General features: G+C 49.3%; 2 protein-coding genes across 3 annotated transcripts in view; both read right to left on the bottom strand.

The window, feature by feature from the left end:
• NCOA5 (nuclear receptor coactivator 5) overlaps window positions 1-17382 on the bottom strand; it is a 255054-nt gene that overhangs the window by 168966 nt on the left and 68706 nt on the right. The window lies entirely within an intron of this gene.
• Window positions 1-17382, bottom strand: part of CDH22 (cadherin 22) — a 132911-nt gene that overhangs the window by 54486 nt on the left and 61043 nt on the right. For both annotated transcript variants that reach the window (XM_050806456.1, XM_050806458.1), the window contains one exon: window positions 11996-12290. In XM_050806456.1, the coding sequence (XP_050662413.1) occupies window positions 11996-12290 (295 nt within the window). The remainder of the gene's footprint in view (window positions 1-11995; window positions 12291-17382) is intronic.

Genomic DNA, 17382 nt, shown 5'->3' with positions numbered 1-17382 from the left:
GCCTCCAGCCTGGGGCCCTCTATCATTCCAGACAGACACATGTATTTATTTTTCACTCTTTTGCATTTCTCATTTCCCTCTCCAGGTTCCCCCTCCCAGCCACAGTCTCCTAAAATGTCCCTGCAATGCGCCTGTCTCTTTGGCCACTCCAGCTCCATGTCAACCATGTCAGAGTTACCCAGAGAAGCTGAGGAAGAGGGGCGGGCAAGTCCCTTCCCTCTGGATGCTGGTGCCCAGGGGTCTCCTACTCAGAGAGGACACAGCCCCAGGTGCCTCTTGCTGGTACAGAGAAAAGGGAAAGGAATTATGTCCTATTGAGCACTCATGACACACTGGCTTCACCAGCCACTTAAATCCATCATCTCTAATCCTCATAGTATCTCAGAGATGCAGAGTGGGTCCCCCCACCTAATATTATAAAGGAGGAATCAAGTCAGACAGGGGAAAAGATTTCACTGAAGGCACAGAGTAAGGAAGTGGTGGCATTTGAACCCGGGACTCTGGGATGCCAAGTCCCTTCTAGGAAGCAGTGTCAGCACAAGTATAGTGACTTTGGGGACAGTGGTCTGGTGCACTGAGTCACAACCAGCGATGGCACTGCCACTTATTAGAAGTTTGACCTTGGATCTATCATGAACCCATTTGTGCTTCAATCTCCTCATTTTGTGAAATGAGGGTGGTAGTATTACAAATCTCCTGAGATCATTTTGAGAATTCAGTTTCCACGTCCAGCACCGAGGACAGTGCCTGGACCATGCCAAGAGCCCAATAAGTGCAGGTTACTGTTGTCGTCTCAAGAGGCACAGCACGCCAGTACACAATGGCACAATTATGACTCCCTCACAGAGGTGCTGAAATGGGAGAAGATACGTAAAGCACCAGGCTCATGGTGGGTGCACAATAACTAGTGGCTGTTGTAATTGTTATGAGAGAGGGTCTCCCTGTCACTCCTCCCGCATGTCCCTCCCACTCCCTGGGCAAAGCACAATGCAGGGCTGAGTGACTCCCCAGAGACATGGCTGAGCTCTCTCTCTCCCTGGCTGCATCTCAGAGACTCCCGAGGGGATGATGGAATCATTTCCCCAATCCAGGATTCTTTATTGCAGCCATTACAGTTAATGCCGACACGTGGGAATGGTAAAGGGTCAGTGATTCACCACTGGTTTCCCAGGCCCCAGGGGAATGGCTTCCTTGGGCAACACACGCCCTCCCACCTTCTTTAGAAGTCAGCAGCTCCCCAGAATTGGCCGACAAAAGGGTGCCAGGCTTGTAGCTACTGTGGGACCACTTCGAGGGGGGGGGGTTCTACAGGTTCAGCAGTTTATATTTCACAGTGCCCCATCATGTCCATTCTCTCCTGCAGACTTCACACCAGCTCTGTGACATAGATACAGTGGTTTGTTGGTGAGTCAGCTCTGAGGGGTGAAGGGGTGGGGAGGAGTGCCCTGCTTTGTAATGTTTGCTGATTTCCATGGTGTAAATATTCTCACCATGGCCCAGTTTCAAGCTACCAACATGATATCAACTGGCCCACAAAACTCCTGAAAATCAAAGTGTGGCTCTCATGAGCTGGTATGAGCTGACTCCAGCACACCCCTGCCCCGTTCCTATTTCACAGCTGAGGAGACTGCTATGCACAGTGAAGGGTGCAAACATGAATTAATAATGAAATCTATTATGAATTATGTATCGTTATTCAATAACTGATAAAGATAGTTTCCATTTATTAAATAACAACTTTGTACTAGATACTATGATATAAGCCCTTTTTGTATGTGATAGAATTTACAAAACAAGGCCTTCAGATAAGCTTTTAATATTTTCACTTTAAAGAGGAGGAAATGGAGGCTGAGTGAAGTTAAGTAATGAACCTCTTAGTGTTTCCATTTCCTCATTAGTGAGACGGGTAAGAATACTACTAAACTCGTGGATCACTGTGAGAACTCAGATTTCTATGCTCAGCACCAAGGACAGTACCTTGACAAGTTCACCTGGTGCAGAAGAGAGGCAGGTTTCAAACCCACGTGGATCTGATGTCAAAGCCCACATATATCCTGCCTTAGAGGTAGGAGGAGGGGCTGCTTGGAGTAGAAGTAGATAGGTGGGAGAGAGAGAGAGGGAAGACTCAGACACAGGAGCAGGGGAGGGAAGAGGAGGGGAAGGACAGGAACTGGGTTTAGATTCTCCCTCCCCTACAGCTGGTTCAAGCCCTGACTTCCAGAAGTAGAGCTGGGACTGGTTGACGGGAGCGGGCTGCTGTCCGTGGTGCTGCCGCCCAGTCCTTCTGCTAAGTGGTGGTTAGGGGCCTAGGTCCAGGCTGGAATGGGAAGGGTTGCCCAACTGATTCTTGGCTAAACAGGATCTCAGGGCCCATGGATCCATGTGGAATGTTAGATATGGAAAGGCTGGTCCTTGAAGAGCACAGAAACTGAGCTTCTCAACTTGGCAGCACATTAGAATCTCTTGAGAACTTTAAATAACATTGATGCAGAGCCCCATCCCTGACCAAGTAAATAGGACTCTTGGGGAGGAGCACAGGCAAAGGTATTTTCACAATCTCCAGAGTGCATCTAAAGTGCCTCTCGGTCTAAAAACTGATGCCCTAAACCCAACCCCTCACTGAACTGATGAGGAAACTGAGTCACAGAGGGGCTCAATGAATTCCCCAGGGACACATCATTAGTAAGCAGTAGGGAAAGATTCAAACTCAGGTCTGCCTAGCCAGCATGCTGCCCTCCTGGACTAATTGAGCCTGTTCTGAGACTGACACCTGGAAGGAAGCAGGTAGGATGATGTTGCCACCAAGTCATCAGAGCTCTTTCCAGCTGAAGTCAGCATGAGAAGTCGGACACTCTTGAGAGGAGATGCCCCTCACATCTCCATGGAGACTGGGTGGGCTTTGGCATCACAGAGTCCTGGTTTCAAGTCCCACCAGTTCCTCACTCTACACCGTCAGTCAGATCTTTTACCTTCTCTGATCCATTTCCTCACCTGTAACATTAAGGGGTGCCCATTCTGAGTCTCTGAGCTGCTATGAGGACTAGAGATGATGGATTTAAGGACCCAGTGTGTCATGGGTGCCTAACAGAAGTTCATTCCTTTCCCTTCTCTCCATATTATCAGAAGGCATCTGGGGCTGTGCCTCCCTGAGTAGGAGACCCCTGGACACCAGCATCAGGAGGGAGGGGGCTTGCCTACTCCTCATCTCTGGGTTGTTCTGACTTGGTTTGTTGTGGAACAAGAATTGGAATGTGTGTCCTGGATCCCAGGCCAGAATTCTTTCTTTTCTTATCCCTTAATCCTTGCTATCTGTGAGGTGCAGTTGAGGCTCCAGACTCAAGTTCCAGAGCCCCCAGGAGGAGCCCCCCAGCTGGTTCTGGGAGTGGATGGTGCTGCATGGAGTGGAGCTCAGGGATTACAGACATAGATTCTCATTCCAGCCCTGTCCTTGGCTTTGTGTGGCTGTGGGAAAATCTTCCCAATCTATTGGGCCTCAGTTCCCCTTCTGTAAAAATGGAGATAACACTTTATCATTCTTGCCTCCCTGGGTGTGGGAGACCCCTTAATGAGAGAAAGAGATGAAGCACTTTGGAAAAGAACAGAGTTCTCAGCCGAGGTGACCACGTGTCATTATTATGAAGACGTTTGTAATTATTACCATCCTGCCTCTTCCCTACCTCCTTTCGCCACCCCACTGGGCCTGGGGAAACCCTAGGCTCACATTTAGCTTCTCAAACATTTATAAAAAATGAGTCCCACCCCTGCTGCTGCCAGCACTGTGCAGAATGCTTTCTATTAAAAATTAAACACCACTTGTCGAGTCTCTGGGAACGCTCAGATTACACAGGAAACAAGCCCCCTCTCAACATCCACCCCTGCTGCCCTCCTCCCAACTCCCTCTTCTATCATCACTTAGAATACCGGCTGGCTGGGCTGGCCTTGACCCTGCTTCCAGCCTCCCAGCCAGGGCAGCCTAATGCAGATGAATGACACACAGGAGACGCAGGAAAGTGGCTGCATGGGAGGAGGCAGGTCCAGAGACAAGTGACAGAGAAGGCGGCACAGAGAGAGGGGTCAAGAAAGTGGGTAAGAGACAGAGAAAGGAGGGTCAGAGGGACAGAAGTCTGTGGGGCAGAGACAGAGAGAAAGCGGTAGAAACACAGAGGTTAAGTAGGAAACCAGAGGAATCCAGAAACAGAGACAGAGCAAATAGAACAGAGACAGCGGTACATACAGAGCAGGAAGAGGGGGCAGAGCAGGAGGGAGAACTAGGAGAGGAAGGTGAGGTTTGGCCTGGTGGGGTGAGGGACCTCCTGCATCGCGAGCACCTTCCTCTAGAGTCTCCAGGGAACGTGAAACACCCTCCTCTTCTCACCCTTTCTTTCCTTATGGATCCTGGCCATGGACTTGCCCATCCAGGCAACCCCTGAGTGTGTGTGTGTGTATCTGCTATGTCCTCCTGAGAGAGAGCACTCTCATATCCCAAACTGAGACCCACAAGCTCTTCTGTCCTCTCAACATTTACCAGGCCCTCTGTTAGGCAGTCCCGTGACTTTGTTTGTTTTGGACTGCAACATTTTAAGTATCTGTGATAGCATCCTTCTACCCATGGCAGAAAGCAAACATTTTTGCTTATGATTCAGTTCCATTCATTCTCTCAACATCTACAGAGCACCTGCTATGTGCTAGACCCTCGAGGGCAGGATGGTAGCTCTATCACCTTTGCACCCTAATGCTGTGTGGCCACAGGGCCTGGCATACAGAGAGTGCTCATATTTGTTGAATGATTTGTTGATGGAAAAGACGAAAAGAGACAGGGATATATTCCTCCCTGTCCAGATTACCTGGGCCAGGGGACCGACTCCTGAGGGCCAGGGCCTCTGCTCCTGTCTGCTGCTTCTCCCCACCAGAAGCCTCCTGTCCTGTTCCCCACAGCCCGGGTGGTGAGAGCCAGTGCCGTTGCTAGGCAAGGAGATATTGCACGTATAGATCTTCCTGGACTTTAATTAAAAACATCTTTAGAAGTTGTCTCTGCAGAGACCAGCAATTGATTCCTGGCTTGGGCCTGCGGGCTGCTGAGCTACACTCTCTCCAGCTATAGACGGGACAATTGGAGGCTCCCAGCCTGCCGCTGCCCTCTCCAAATGATATCCTTGGGGAACACACTCCTTCCTGCCTTCCTCCTTTCCTCTCTGTTTCCCCAAGCACCGAATTTAAGAATCAGATAGTGTGCTCTCCCAGTTTTACTTTCCTTCCCCTCTTGAGCCTCAGTTTCCATAGCTGTAAAATGGGGATGTCAGTACTTAACCCAAGAGAGTCCCTAGGAGGCTGAAATGAGATTAGGGATGTGAAAGTGATTTTCAAGCTGCAAAGTTTTGTGCAAGAAATGGTTGCGACTCTTTCCTCAAAGAAAGCTATGGATGCTGAGCCAAGGAACTCAAGTTCTGGTTTCCGCTTCTGGGTCTAGTTCTGGCTTCAGCTCTTACTGTGGAACCTCAGAAAAATCACTGCATTTATTTCTGTATCAGTAACATGAAGACACTAATACCGATCCTGCTTATTCCCCAGGATTGTGAGAATAAAGAGAAATAGCTCTGTGAACGCAAGGCTTGCCGATCGCTATTATTTAGTAAATATCCAAATAAATGCAGGCTGTACAACCAAACAGTCTTTTCCCATCTGTTAAAGATGCTGCTCACAGAGGAATTGAAATAGGTGGAAAAGTACCCATTTCCACATTCTGTTGAGCCCTAATCCCATGGTCTGGCAATGTCAATTCTATGGCATGTGCGCTATGACATTCTCCTTCCTTTGCCCATGGCAGACATCACCAATCCATCATGGCATTCTTTCCTACCAAGGCTGAATGAGATCTTAGAGTCCTTCTCAATACAGCCCGACAGTCACTACCAATTGATCTGAGTTAGCACAAGATATGAAACTGATCTGCTACCACTTTGAGGTCAGGGGTGGTGTCTTGCTCATCTGTGATCTCCACATACCTAGCAAAGTTCTATGTATCTAGTAAGCCTAATATGTGTTTACTGAATTAAAAACAACTACTTCTCTATCCTCCGTGGGGCTATGTATAAAGTAGGTGCTAATAAATGTTTGCTAAGTTGGGTGACTCATCTTTGCAAGTCCTACAGAGCCAAGTACATTGGAGGTCTTGTGTGTAATGGGTGCTAATAAACATTTGTGGATTTAATTGAATTACTTATCTTTACATCCCCTGCAGTGCCCAGAATAAAGTAGTGGTTAGTAAATGCACATTGAATTGAATTTATCATTTCTATCTCTGGTATCTTCAATAGTGCCAGGCATAGTATCTTGCACAAGGTTGGCATGAATAAGTAGGAGGAGTTGAGCTGGGTGTGGGAGACCTGTGAAATCCTCTTGCCATCCCATGGTCAGGTTGTGACAGCCTAGGGAAGGGGTGTGGCTCCTTGACACTGAAAGAGTGTCTAGTCCAGTTCTTCTCTATTAAAACTTACTCCCTGTTGACACATTCAGCCTCAAGCTGTAAATTCCCTCTCTCTGTTGACTTCCAAAGTTGTATCTTTAGCCTCATCTCTCTCCTGACGTCCAGACTCATAGATCCAACTGTCACCTTGACATCTGAACTTGGACGTCCAATAGACACCTCAATCTTAACTTACCCAAGAATGAATTCTTAATTTATTCTGCAAACTTGCTCTTCCTGGAGCAGTCCCCATCTCAGCCACAGTAGCTCCATCCATTCAGTTGCTCAGGCTCAAAACTTCAGCATCATCCTTGTCTCCTCTGCCTCTTACTCCCCACATCCAATCCCTCACAAACCCTGTTGGCTCTACCTTCAATGTACATCCAGAATTCCATCTCGTCTCACCATCCACACTGGTCCAAGTCACTATCACCTCTTGCTGCACTATTGCAATTGCTTCCTCATTGACCTCCCTACTTCCAACCTTGCCTCCTACAGTCTGTTTTCAACATGGCAGCCAACAAGTCATTCTTTTAAAATATAAGCTGGATTCAATTACTCCTCTGTTCTCCGTCTCACTCAGAGTACAACCAAAAACCTTTCAATGGCTACCAAGTCCTGTGTGATCCATTGTCTGAGATATTCAGACTCCAGATATTCTCCCACTTACTTCTCCTCAGCCACAGACCTCCCTGCTATTCCTCAAATAAAATGACAAACATGCTACGCCTCAGGACCCTTGCACTTGTGGTTCTCTCTGCCTGGAACATTCTTCTTGTAGCTTAGGGGTTGTCCAAGTATGGTCTCCACACCAGCAGCATTAGGGAGTTTGTTAGAAATGCAGACATTTCTAACAGTCCAGACCTCCTGAGCCAGAAAGACTGGGGGAACAAGGGCAGCAATTTGTGTTTTAACAAACCCTCCAGGTAATGTGGATGCACAAAAAAGTTTGAAAACCACTTTTTGACCGAGCTCCTTGGTTCCCTTCCTTCAGATCTTTATTCAGAAATGTCCTCTTTCAGAAAGAGAGGCCTTCCCTGACCCCTCTGTCTAAAATAGCACTCCCCCAAATTGCTCCTAACTCCTTTATTCTGCATAGCACTCACACCATCAGGCATATTAATATTCATTATATATGTGTGCATATATATATATATATATAGAGAGAGAGAGAGAGAGAGAGTCTCGCACTGTCACTCAGGCTGGAGTGCAGTGGCATGATCTCTGCTCTAGGCAACCTCTGCCTCCCTGGCTCAAGCAATTCTCCTGCCTCAGCCTCCCAAGTAGCTGGGACTACAGGTGTATGCCACCATGCCTGGCTAATTTTTTAAAATATTTTAGTAGAGATGGGGTTTCACCATGTTGCCCAACTGGTCTTGAACTCCTGAGATCAGGCAATTCGCCCACCTTGGCCTCCCAAAGTGCGAGGATTACAGGCGTGGGCCACTGCACCTGGCCTATTTTATATTTTTAATTATTTATTTGCATATTACACATTTGCTTATCTCTGTCCTGATTCTCTCCTGCTATAGTATGTAGGTTTCCTAAGAATCCCCAGTGCCTGGAACAGTGCCTGGCACATAGCAGGCGCTCAATAAACATCTGATGCTTGAATGAACCCTCTCTATGCTCAGAAGGGAACTTGGGGTCCAGAGGGGGCAGGAAGTCGACCAAGGTCATGCAGGGAGTCAGGCATCCTGACTATCAACTCAGGACCCACTTGGCTACATGAGGCTTAACATGACTGGTGTGCCCCTGCTCAGAAGCGTGGCTCATTGGAGGCCCCCGGCACACTTCCCTTCCCTTTTAAGCTGTGAGTGGTTTAATTTGCAAGCGCTGCTGCCTTTCATGTCCCAAGCTGCGTCCCTGCTCCCTCTGATCTCTGAAGCTGCCCGGACCCTGGTACTGCTTGTTGGCCCCGCCCTCCGCAGCCGGATCAGGAGGTTCAGTAATTGTGACTGATTTTCAAAGCTGCCTGGAGTCTCTGCAAGCACCCTGGTGTCAGATTTGCTTCCCCTTCAAATAGTTGCTCAAATGAAATAAACTAATTTAATTTCTGCTTCTCCCTTCCCCCTCCTGAGTTCCCAGCTGGTCCAAATTGAGTCCCCCTCCCTCTCGACCTTTTTCCTGAGTGGACTGTGAGAGTCAGTGGGCTGGGAGAGGGAGTCAAGACAGGGCTGGTTCTCCATAGGCTGGTGCTCATAAACTGGGGGCTGCCTCTGCCTCCTACTCTCTGCATGACCTTGGATGAGTCCTTGCCCTTCTCTTGATCTCAGTTTCCCCACCTGTGAAACAAGGACCCTTGCCATTCCAACAACCTGGCAGCCATGCCCAGCAACTTGCTCTGTCACTGACTTGCTATGTGACTGTAGATACTTTCTTCTCTCTGAGCCTCAGTGTTCCCATCTGTTCAATGGGAATGCTACCATCAGTCCTGCCACCTCTCAGAGTCGCAGTGAGAGTGAAGTGGTCATGGAGGAGCCACCATGGTGGAGATGAGGCTGCTCTTCCCCCGGCACCTCCCCATCCTCAGCCCTTCTCCACAGTGCAGCAGAGGGAATTTTCTAAAATGCAAGTCTTCCCACGTCACTCCCTCGCTCAAGCCTTTCCCAGGCTACCTGCTTTCCTCTAGTCCTTCAGATGGGGCTCCTGCTTCCTTCTCTAGCATCTGCTCGCCCCACCTTTCTGGTCTTTTTTATGCAGAAATGTGCAGGTCAGTTTTAGGTGAAGGGGGACAGGGCTGTGAGTTTAAGTCAGTAGGTGGGGGCTGCTGGACCTAGAAAGTCAGGGACTTGCTGCATGACCTTGGACATGTCACTGCCTCTCTGAGGCCCAATTTCCCCATTTGCAAAATTAATTGCTAAGTTCTTGCCAGGCTCTGAAATTCCGTATGTCTTTGCCATTGATAATATCCAGATTTATCTCTCCAGCCCAGACCCTCTCCGAACCTGGATATTCAACTGTCTTGTTCAAGATCTCCACTCGGCAGCCTAATATGTTTTTCTAACTTAACATACTTCACACCAAACTCCTAATTTCCTCTCATCCCCCAAATCTATCTCAGTAAAGAGAAATCCATCTATTTAATTGCTCAGGTTACAATCCTAAGAGTCATCCTTGAGTTTTCTTTCTCTCACACTCCGTATCCAATCCATTAGCAATTTCCATTATCCAATCCATTATGCTTTCAGAATATATCCAGAAGGAGACCTCTTTTCAACACCTCCACTGGTACCATCTTGTTCCAAGCCACCATCACTTCCTGTTCACAGGCCACCTGCTTCTGCTCTTGCCCTTTTTTCTTTCCATCTATTCTTCATGGAACAGCCGTGGGGTCCCGATCATGTCATTCTTCTGAGCAAGACCTCCCACTGACGTCTCAGTTTGCTCAGCATAAAAGGCAATGCCCTGGCTATGGTCTCCATGGCTGCATGATCTGGTCATCTTGTTTTTTCTTGGCAGAATTCAACCCCAGGACCTTTGCATGTGACATTCCCTCTGCCTGGAATGCTCTTCCCCCAGGGCCACACTCTCACTTCCTCCAGGTCTTCAGAGAAGCCTTACTGGACCAATGATCTAGTTGTTCACTTGCTTATTGTCTGTCTTCCTTAGGAAGAATGGGCCCTCCATGAGAGTAGGGAATCTTCTGCCTTTTCACTGCCATGTTCCCAGGGCCTAGCCCATAGTAGGTACTCAATAAATATTTGTTCAATGAATGAATATACTCATATAGACACAACATGTCACATGCACACACAGGCCTTAAAGTGCTTCTTGGCTAGGTGTGTGTGTGCACATCTGCATATATATGTGGAACACACATGTACATCAGGCATGCATGCATGCCTGTGTGTGTACACCAGTCTGCACCCACATCCACAGCCTCATTGTTCCCTATTTCCCCCTCATCCCTTGCCCACCATTCTCTCTGGTTCACCTTCTTCTCTTCCCTTACTGGCTGCTTGCTCATTATCCCAGCAAGCTGCCAGATTTGGCTCAACCTGGGGAAGCTGGGCTGACAGCACTCTCTCCCTAGAGCCCAAGTACTCCTGGCCTCTGACACGCAGCCATACAGCTGGGAGGTCCAGGGAGGCACAGCGTCCAACCTTTGGCCACAGCGAGTCAGCAATGGAGCGTGGCTTAAGACCTAGGGCAGCAGCTTCTTGTCTAGCCTGGCTTGCAGATAACTTCGAGCAACATGGCGGGAAGGAGATGGCGGCTACTGGCTTGTGCCCCTCACCCCATGACTCCAGTTTCTACCACAGCCCCAGAAGCCCTGAGCTAAGTGAGGCCTTGATGGTCAGAAACGGTCTGGGGGTTTCATGGTCATGCAGAGTCATGCAGCTTTAGCCTCAGTGTCCTGCTCCTGTGTGCATGGCCCTTTCTGAGTATGGCTGTGTCTGATGTCTACACGGAGATGTATATTGTGTGTGTGCACTTCGCTTTCTATGGGCATAATCATGTGTGCAGTGCTCCTGTGTGTGTGCAGTCATACCCAGGTAAGTGCAACTGAATCTGTGTCTGGGGGCTCAGCCATCTCTGTATGAGGCTCTGTCCCTAGCTGGCTGGGTTTTTGGTGAGCTGTGGCTTTCTCTGAGCTATAGACAGAGCTGCCTGTCTCATTCATCTGCCTGTGCCCATGCCTGTCTACAGCTGCACACCAGGGGAGCTGGACCCCAGGATGCTCATGTCTGCTTGTGGCTTTTGCCTCTGTCTCTGTACATGGCTGAGTCTGTGCAGAAGCGCTATCTGCATAAGGGCCCGTTTCCTGCCTAGGGTTGTGCATGGCTATGTCAGGGTGTGCAGTCGTGGGTCTGAGTGTATGGTTGGGCCCTGTTTCAGCTGTGCCCCAATCTAGCTGTTCCCAGTGGTGGGTGTGGCTGAAGATGGGAGTATGTCCGTGTGGAGGTTGTTGTCAAGGGCTGTGCTGTATCTGTTCATGTGCAGCTGAACTTTTGTGAAGGGCTCTGTCAAGGCGTCCAGGCATGCCTGTGTGTGTGACTCTGTCCAGCTGTGCCCGTGTGTTTGATTCTGTCCAGCTGTGCCCGTGTGTGTGATTCTGTCCAGCTGTGCCCGTGTGTGTGATTCTGTCCAGCTGTGCCTGTGTGTGTGACTCTGTCCAGCTGTGCCTGTGTTGGGGACTGGATCTATGAATGGGGTTGTATACCACTGTAGTGGTGAGTTGTATGCAGGGCTGGGCTTGTGCATGCGGCATCTGTGGCTGTGCCTACATATGTGACTGGGTGTGGCTGTATGAGCATGTCTGAGGGCATCACTGTGTCCACATGCAGATCCACATTCATGGGGGAGCTGTGTCCATGGAAGTGGCTGAGGTCATGTGTGTGGTTTTGTCCAGGACTATGCTTGACCCCAGGGGGCACTTGAGCTCACATCTGTACCCTGTATCCTGGGTCAGCAGGCTCTGTCTTTCCTGTCCCTCCCAGAGGATCAGCTACTCCCCTTCCCAGCAGGCTCCACTCCCCTTGGGGATCACCTTGATCCCACCCCCCACTCCCAGGGCCCACAGCCCACCTGTGGGCGAGAGTTCGGCCACGCTGCCAATATAGGGGCCGTGCAGGAAGCGGGGCTCACTGTCATTGATGTCCTGCACCTTGATGATGAACTCCGACTCGGGCTCCAGTAGGCGGTTGGTGGCGCGATCCCGAGCCTGGGCCCGCAGCGTGTAGAAGGTTTTCTGCTCGCGGTCCAGGCGCTCCATGGCATGAATGTCGCCTGTCAGCTCGTCGATCAGGAAAATGGTCCCAGCACCCTCGCCTGAGATGGTGTACTTGATGGCCCCGTCACCCTCGTCAGAGTCGGAGTGGATCTGGGGAGGCAGAGAGGAAGGCAAGGTGGAGGCTGAGGAGGAAGCTCCTCTTGGCTTCACCGTCCCATGCCATTGGCTGCCTATTCCTAAGCCCATCTCTTCTCCAACACATACACATCTTTAGTGAGGACACTGAGGCCCAGCAGCCACGCTCACTTACATCCCGGGCCTGGAGTGTTTCCTCAGTCCTCTGGGGCCCTCCCTGTCCCTGGACTCTACTTTCCCCTCTGCATTCAGACTATCAGCCTTGGAGGCAGATCTGAACATGGCCTCCCTGCTTACGACCCTCCAGTGGCTTCCCATTGCCTTCACATAGAAGTCCAGCACCACTTCCACACCTCTCTCCCCTTTAGCACGTGCAGCCCTGAGGATCCTGCCTTGAGTCCTGTCCTTGTTTCTCTGCCCTTGGAAAGTCTACTCATCTTGCAAAGTGCAACAAAAATGCCACCTCTTTCAGAAAACTTTTCTGGATCCTCAGTCTCTCCCCACCTCCGGGATCTCTCAGTACATCAAGCCATCGTGATCATGTTCAGCCTTGTAGGATGGCTGTAGCCAACACTTCTCAAACTCTACTATGCATGCAGTTCACCTGGGGATCTTGTTAAAATGCAGATTCTGACTCAGTAGGTCTGGGGCCAGGCCTCAGACTTTGCATTTCTAACAAACTTCCAGGCTGCTGGTCCATGAGCTCACTGTGAATTACAGGTCCACCGCTCCCTAGACTCTGCACCACAGGAGGTTGGGGTGGCATCTTCCTCATCTTGGTATATGGAGAACCAGGCTCAAGACACGGCACATGGCAGGGAGTGAAGGGAGAGAGGAGGAAGGGATGTCAATTGAAAGAGCACCTTCTATGTGCTAGGCACTGGCTAAGCAATTTGTGTACTTTTCTAGTTCAAGATGCTTTTTTAAAAAACCTGCTAGAGTAGGTTTTGCTATCTTTATTTTACAGATTTTTTTCCCCATTTCCTAATGAAGATTGGAGAAGTGGAATGGGTTCTTCAAGGTCAGGCCACTGGAAGAGCTGGTCTGACTCCACACTGGGCTTTCCTATTCCATCTAAAGCCTCCAGAGAGGAGCCCAGGGCAGGGGAGAGACAGTGCAACCTGGCCCAGCCTTGGCTCTGACATCTCCTCCCTGTGCGTCCTCACCCATCACTTTGCCTCTCTGGCTCTCAGTTGCTTCATCTGTAACATGGGAATCATATTAGCATCTTCCTCCCAGAGGTACTGAGGGGTTTGCTGAGTTGAGAATCCACACAAGGCCCTTAGCAGGTGTTACCAGGTGACATTTACAATATTTAACAGCCAGCATGGTGGGTGCACTGCCCAGGCAGTGGTACTGCAGCAGGATCCCTGCTGGGCCAGGCAGGAACCCTTTGGTTGCTGGATCACAGAGAGGCCCAAGGGGCTGAGAGAGTTGGGGCGAGGGAGAGGAGAGGGACTATTTACTACAAGTATGGAGGTTTTTCGTGGTTTTAACAACCAGTACAACTATACCAGTTTGTACTAGCTGAAAATCAGCCCCGTCTGAGACATAATGAGTGCCCAATAAATGGTAGCTATCGTTATTATTATATTATTACTAAATGTTAGCTATATATAACCAGGATTTAATCTAGGCACTATTAGGCTCCAGATTCCAGGCTATTTCCACTGCCCTGAGATCTCTTGGGTGAGGAACCAGCAAGAAGTCTGTTTTCTTGCAATCAGAAACACCTAAGTCCTTATCTTCCAATGCCCAAATCTCCCAGGCAGCTTCGCGCAGAGGAAAATCCATTCCGATGAAGCTAATGGCTTTGGGCAGGTCCCTGCTCCTCTCTAAGCTTCCATGGAGATGGAGTGTGAATGAGAGAACCCCTAAAGTTCCTTTCAGGCTGGGGTGCTGTGGACCCCAGCCCACTCAGCAGGAGAACAGGTGCCCATGAAGTCATCACGAAGGGGGACAAAAGCCCATCCCCTGCCACGCAGGAGGAGCTGGGGTATAAATTCTGCTGGTAGAACTTTGTGTCTGAAAGGTGGATTATAGAAGTGCCATTTGGAAGATTGAATGGCCCATAAACATTTTCATATTTCATTAGCCGATTAATGGGCATCTCTCTCTTTTTGGCGAGTCTGCTGATTCTCAGCAGAAATTGCGGGGACTAAATGGAGGCATCTGGTGGAACCTTTCCGGGTCCCCGTCCTGTTATAGATTGCCCCAATTAATGCCCGTCCTGGGCTCCACTGAGAAGCCTTCTTCCTGTCCAGTTACTGTTAATAGATTTCTCATAAGTGGCTGGATTGTAAAAACCTCATAACTCAGTTTAATGCCCCCAATAAAATTATTTCAGGACATCAGCCCTGAATCATTGGCAGTGCTGAGGATGAGGAGACCTGTCTCTCCTGTTTGCTGTTTATACATTTTTTCTACCATTGCCCCAGGGGAGATGGGGTGAGAGGGGGTGATTCTGTTCCCTTTTGGGGTGGCTCTATCTGCTTCCCAGTCTGATCTGTTGTCAGCTTATTTCATCAGCAAACACTTCTGAGCAGTGTGATAGAATAGACGCCATTCGAAGAGATGCTTAACAGCTATAATCTTATTAGTCTTCATCATTGTCCTGTGAAACATTATCATTCCCATTTCTCAGGTTAGAAAACTGAGGCACAGAGAGGGGAAGTCATGTGCTGTGTCAGGTGGCTAACTGCGGGAAGCACGCTCCTGACTCTACTACTCACTAATGTTGGGACCATAGGTTTGTCAATTTTACCTCTCTGAGCCCCTGTGTTTCCACCTGAGAAATCAGACCGAGCCCTACTTGGCACAGGTGTGGGGAGGATTAGATGAGAGCATGTTTACATTGACCTAAGCACTCTGCTAATGGTTGTTTCCTTCCCTTTCCATCTCCTGGCTCTCCATCATGTCCCTGCAGCCCTTGACGTTTTAACTCAGATCCCAGGCAGGGCTCACTTATGAGTGAGGAATGGAGAGGAGGGAGTAGAGCCTATGGTGATGTCATCTTCTGTGGAATATGATGCAGAGCTCACCCTGGGGCCTACTGGCTGCTCTCTGGGGACCGCAGAGTCAGACAGGGGCAATCGGCCTGGGCAGGAGCTAAGATCTGGGAGTTACGAATTCAGGCCCAGCTGGGGCTGCCTTCCCTGCCTGCCTGGGTCCCAGCTCCAGAATGAAGGGGGAATGCCTGTGGCTCTGCCCTAAGAAGATATTTCTCAGGACTCTCAGCTGTGAGTGGAGGATGGAAGACGGTGCTCTCATTTATTGAGCACCCACTATGTGTCACACATGTGTTGCAGGCCATCTGCAGAAATTGAGCTTGACTTTGTGGGGTTTGCAAACGTATCCCTATTTTCCAGGTGAAGAGACTGAGGTGGCCCCAGGTCTGTTTGACTCCAAAGTCCAGTTTGGTTTATCTGCAGTCTCTGGGAATCTGGCTAGTCTGCTTACAATGCCTGTAGCAGAGGATGAGGGAGAAAAGGGGAAGGAGTGGGCTACCGGGTGGCCACTGGGCTGCACAGCTTGGACAGTGGCCTTGACACCAGTCTTTTGCCCTGTGCCCTGCAGGCCACAGTCATCGGTGGCCTCTTCTCTCTAAGCCTCCATTTTACCATTTGGAAAAGAACCTCAAGCCACACATCAGGAAAGATTACGTGCTTTGGAGTCAGAATCAGCTCTGTACCAGCTTCAGCTTTGCCAGCAACCTGTGCACGCGCCTGGGCAAGTGGCTACCCTTCTCTGAGCCTCAGTTTTCTCATCTGTAAATGGGGCTGATATTGCTTCACCATATATATTCTGAAGATTCATAAGATAATATATGGAAGCTCCTTGCACTTAGTAGGTGCTCAATGTAAATTAGTTCCCTCTCCTTTTCCTGTGCTGGTCTCAGGAGGGGTTGAGGGGTCACCTAGTTCATCCCCTATCTCCTGATACAAGAACCACACAGACTCAAATCCTGACCTACTGGAGATCTAGGGGCCATGATCCAATCAATGCCTTCTTGTCTTTCAAATTCAGCTTGTTTCCTCCTCCAGGCAGCCCTCTCAGATGCCCTCTCATTTGGTTGAAGAGACCTCACCTACTCCGTTCCTGCCCCGTACACAAACCCCTCCACTCCACACCCTCCTGTAACTTCTAGTGTTGCACATCTGTGTCCCCAGCTGTCATGGGCCTCAAGGTATGGACTAAGTTAGGTTTGTCTATGTCAGAACTCTCTGTGCCTGGCACGCACTAGGTACCCTGACAATACCTGCAGAGAAAATACAGGGGGTGGCAAAGTTGAATGTGTGTGTGTGTGTGTGCGCGCACGTGAGTGTGAGTTTGCAAGCTCCTTGAGGGTCAAGCATCTGGCTGTTTATTCCAACTCCCCAGCACCCAGCACGGGGCACAGCACCAAACATATTGAATACATGAATAATAAAGTATACAACTGTCATCAGACTCCCCCAGTTGTCTTCTGGGATTTCTGCATAATTCAGCCACTCTTAAATCCCAGGTACACATGGACAATCGCTGGGAACCTAAAACACACCAGGCACAGTTCTAGACCCTTGACTGCTATCTCACTGATGTCTCATCTTGTGCATCAGAACTTACTCTCTCCCCATTGTGTAGGTGGGCAAACTGAGGCCCAGAGAGGGTCTAAACCCCACCTAAAGTCACACAGGTGATGAGAGACGGCTCCAAAGCCTGACACCACATTCAGAGTTCTTTCTACCACATCAAGTGTGGCCAGCCTTGGAGGAGAAATCCCCCTCAAGCCCCATCCCTTGATCATAAACAACACGAAAAATACAAGAGTGATGGTTTCTCATCCCAGGGGGCTGAAAAATGGGATTTATGAAGCCATTAATTACTTCCTCCTAATTAAATCAAAATTAAATGCGAGCAGAGGTACGTTTTCCTTATTAAAGACAATTAAACGGACAGTGCGGCTACGCAAATAAAATGAGTCCAGGATTTAAACGGAAAGCAAATCAAATAAAAAGCCTCCCCGGAATGAGGGGTCTGTTCACAACCGTGCTACTCGTAAACCAGGAGTTCATCAATTTTCTTTAAATATTAGCAACTTAATTAAATCTGCTCTCCTCCCCACTTT

This window comes from Macaca thibetana, chromosome 10, assembly GCF_024542745.1.
Source record: "Macaca thibetana thibetana isolate TM-01 chromosome 10, ASM2454274v1, whole genome shotgun sequence".
NCBI lineage: Eukaryota > Metazoa > Chordata > Mammalia > Primates > Cercopithecidae > Macaca > Macaca thibetana.
Note: the sequence above shows the minus strand (reverse complement) of the source record. Positions and strands in the feature narration are given on the sequence as shown.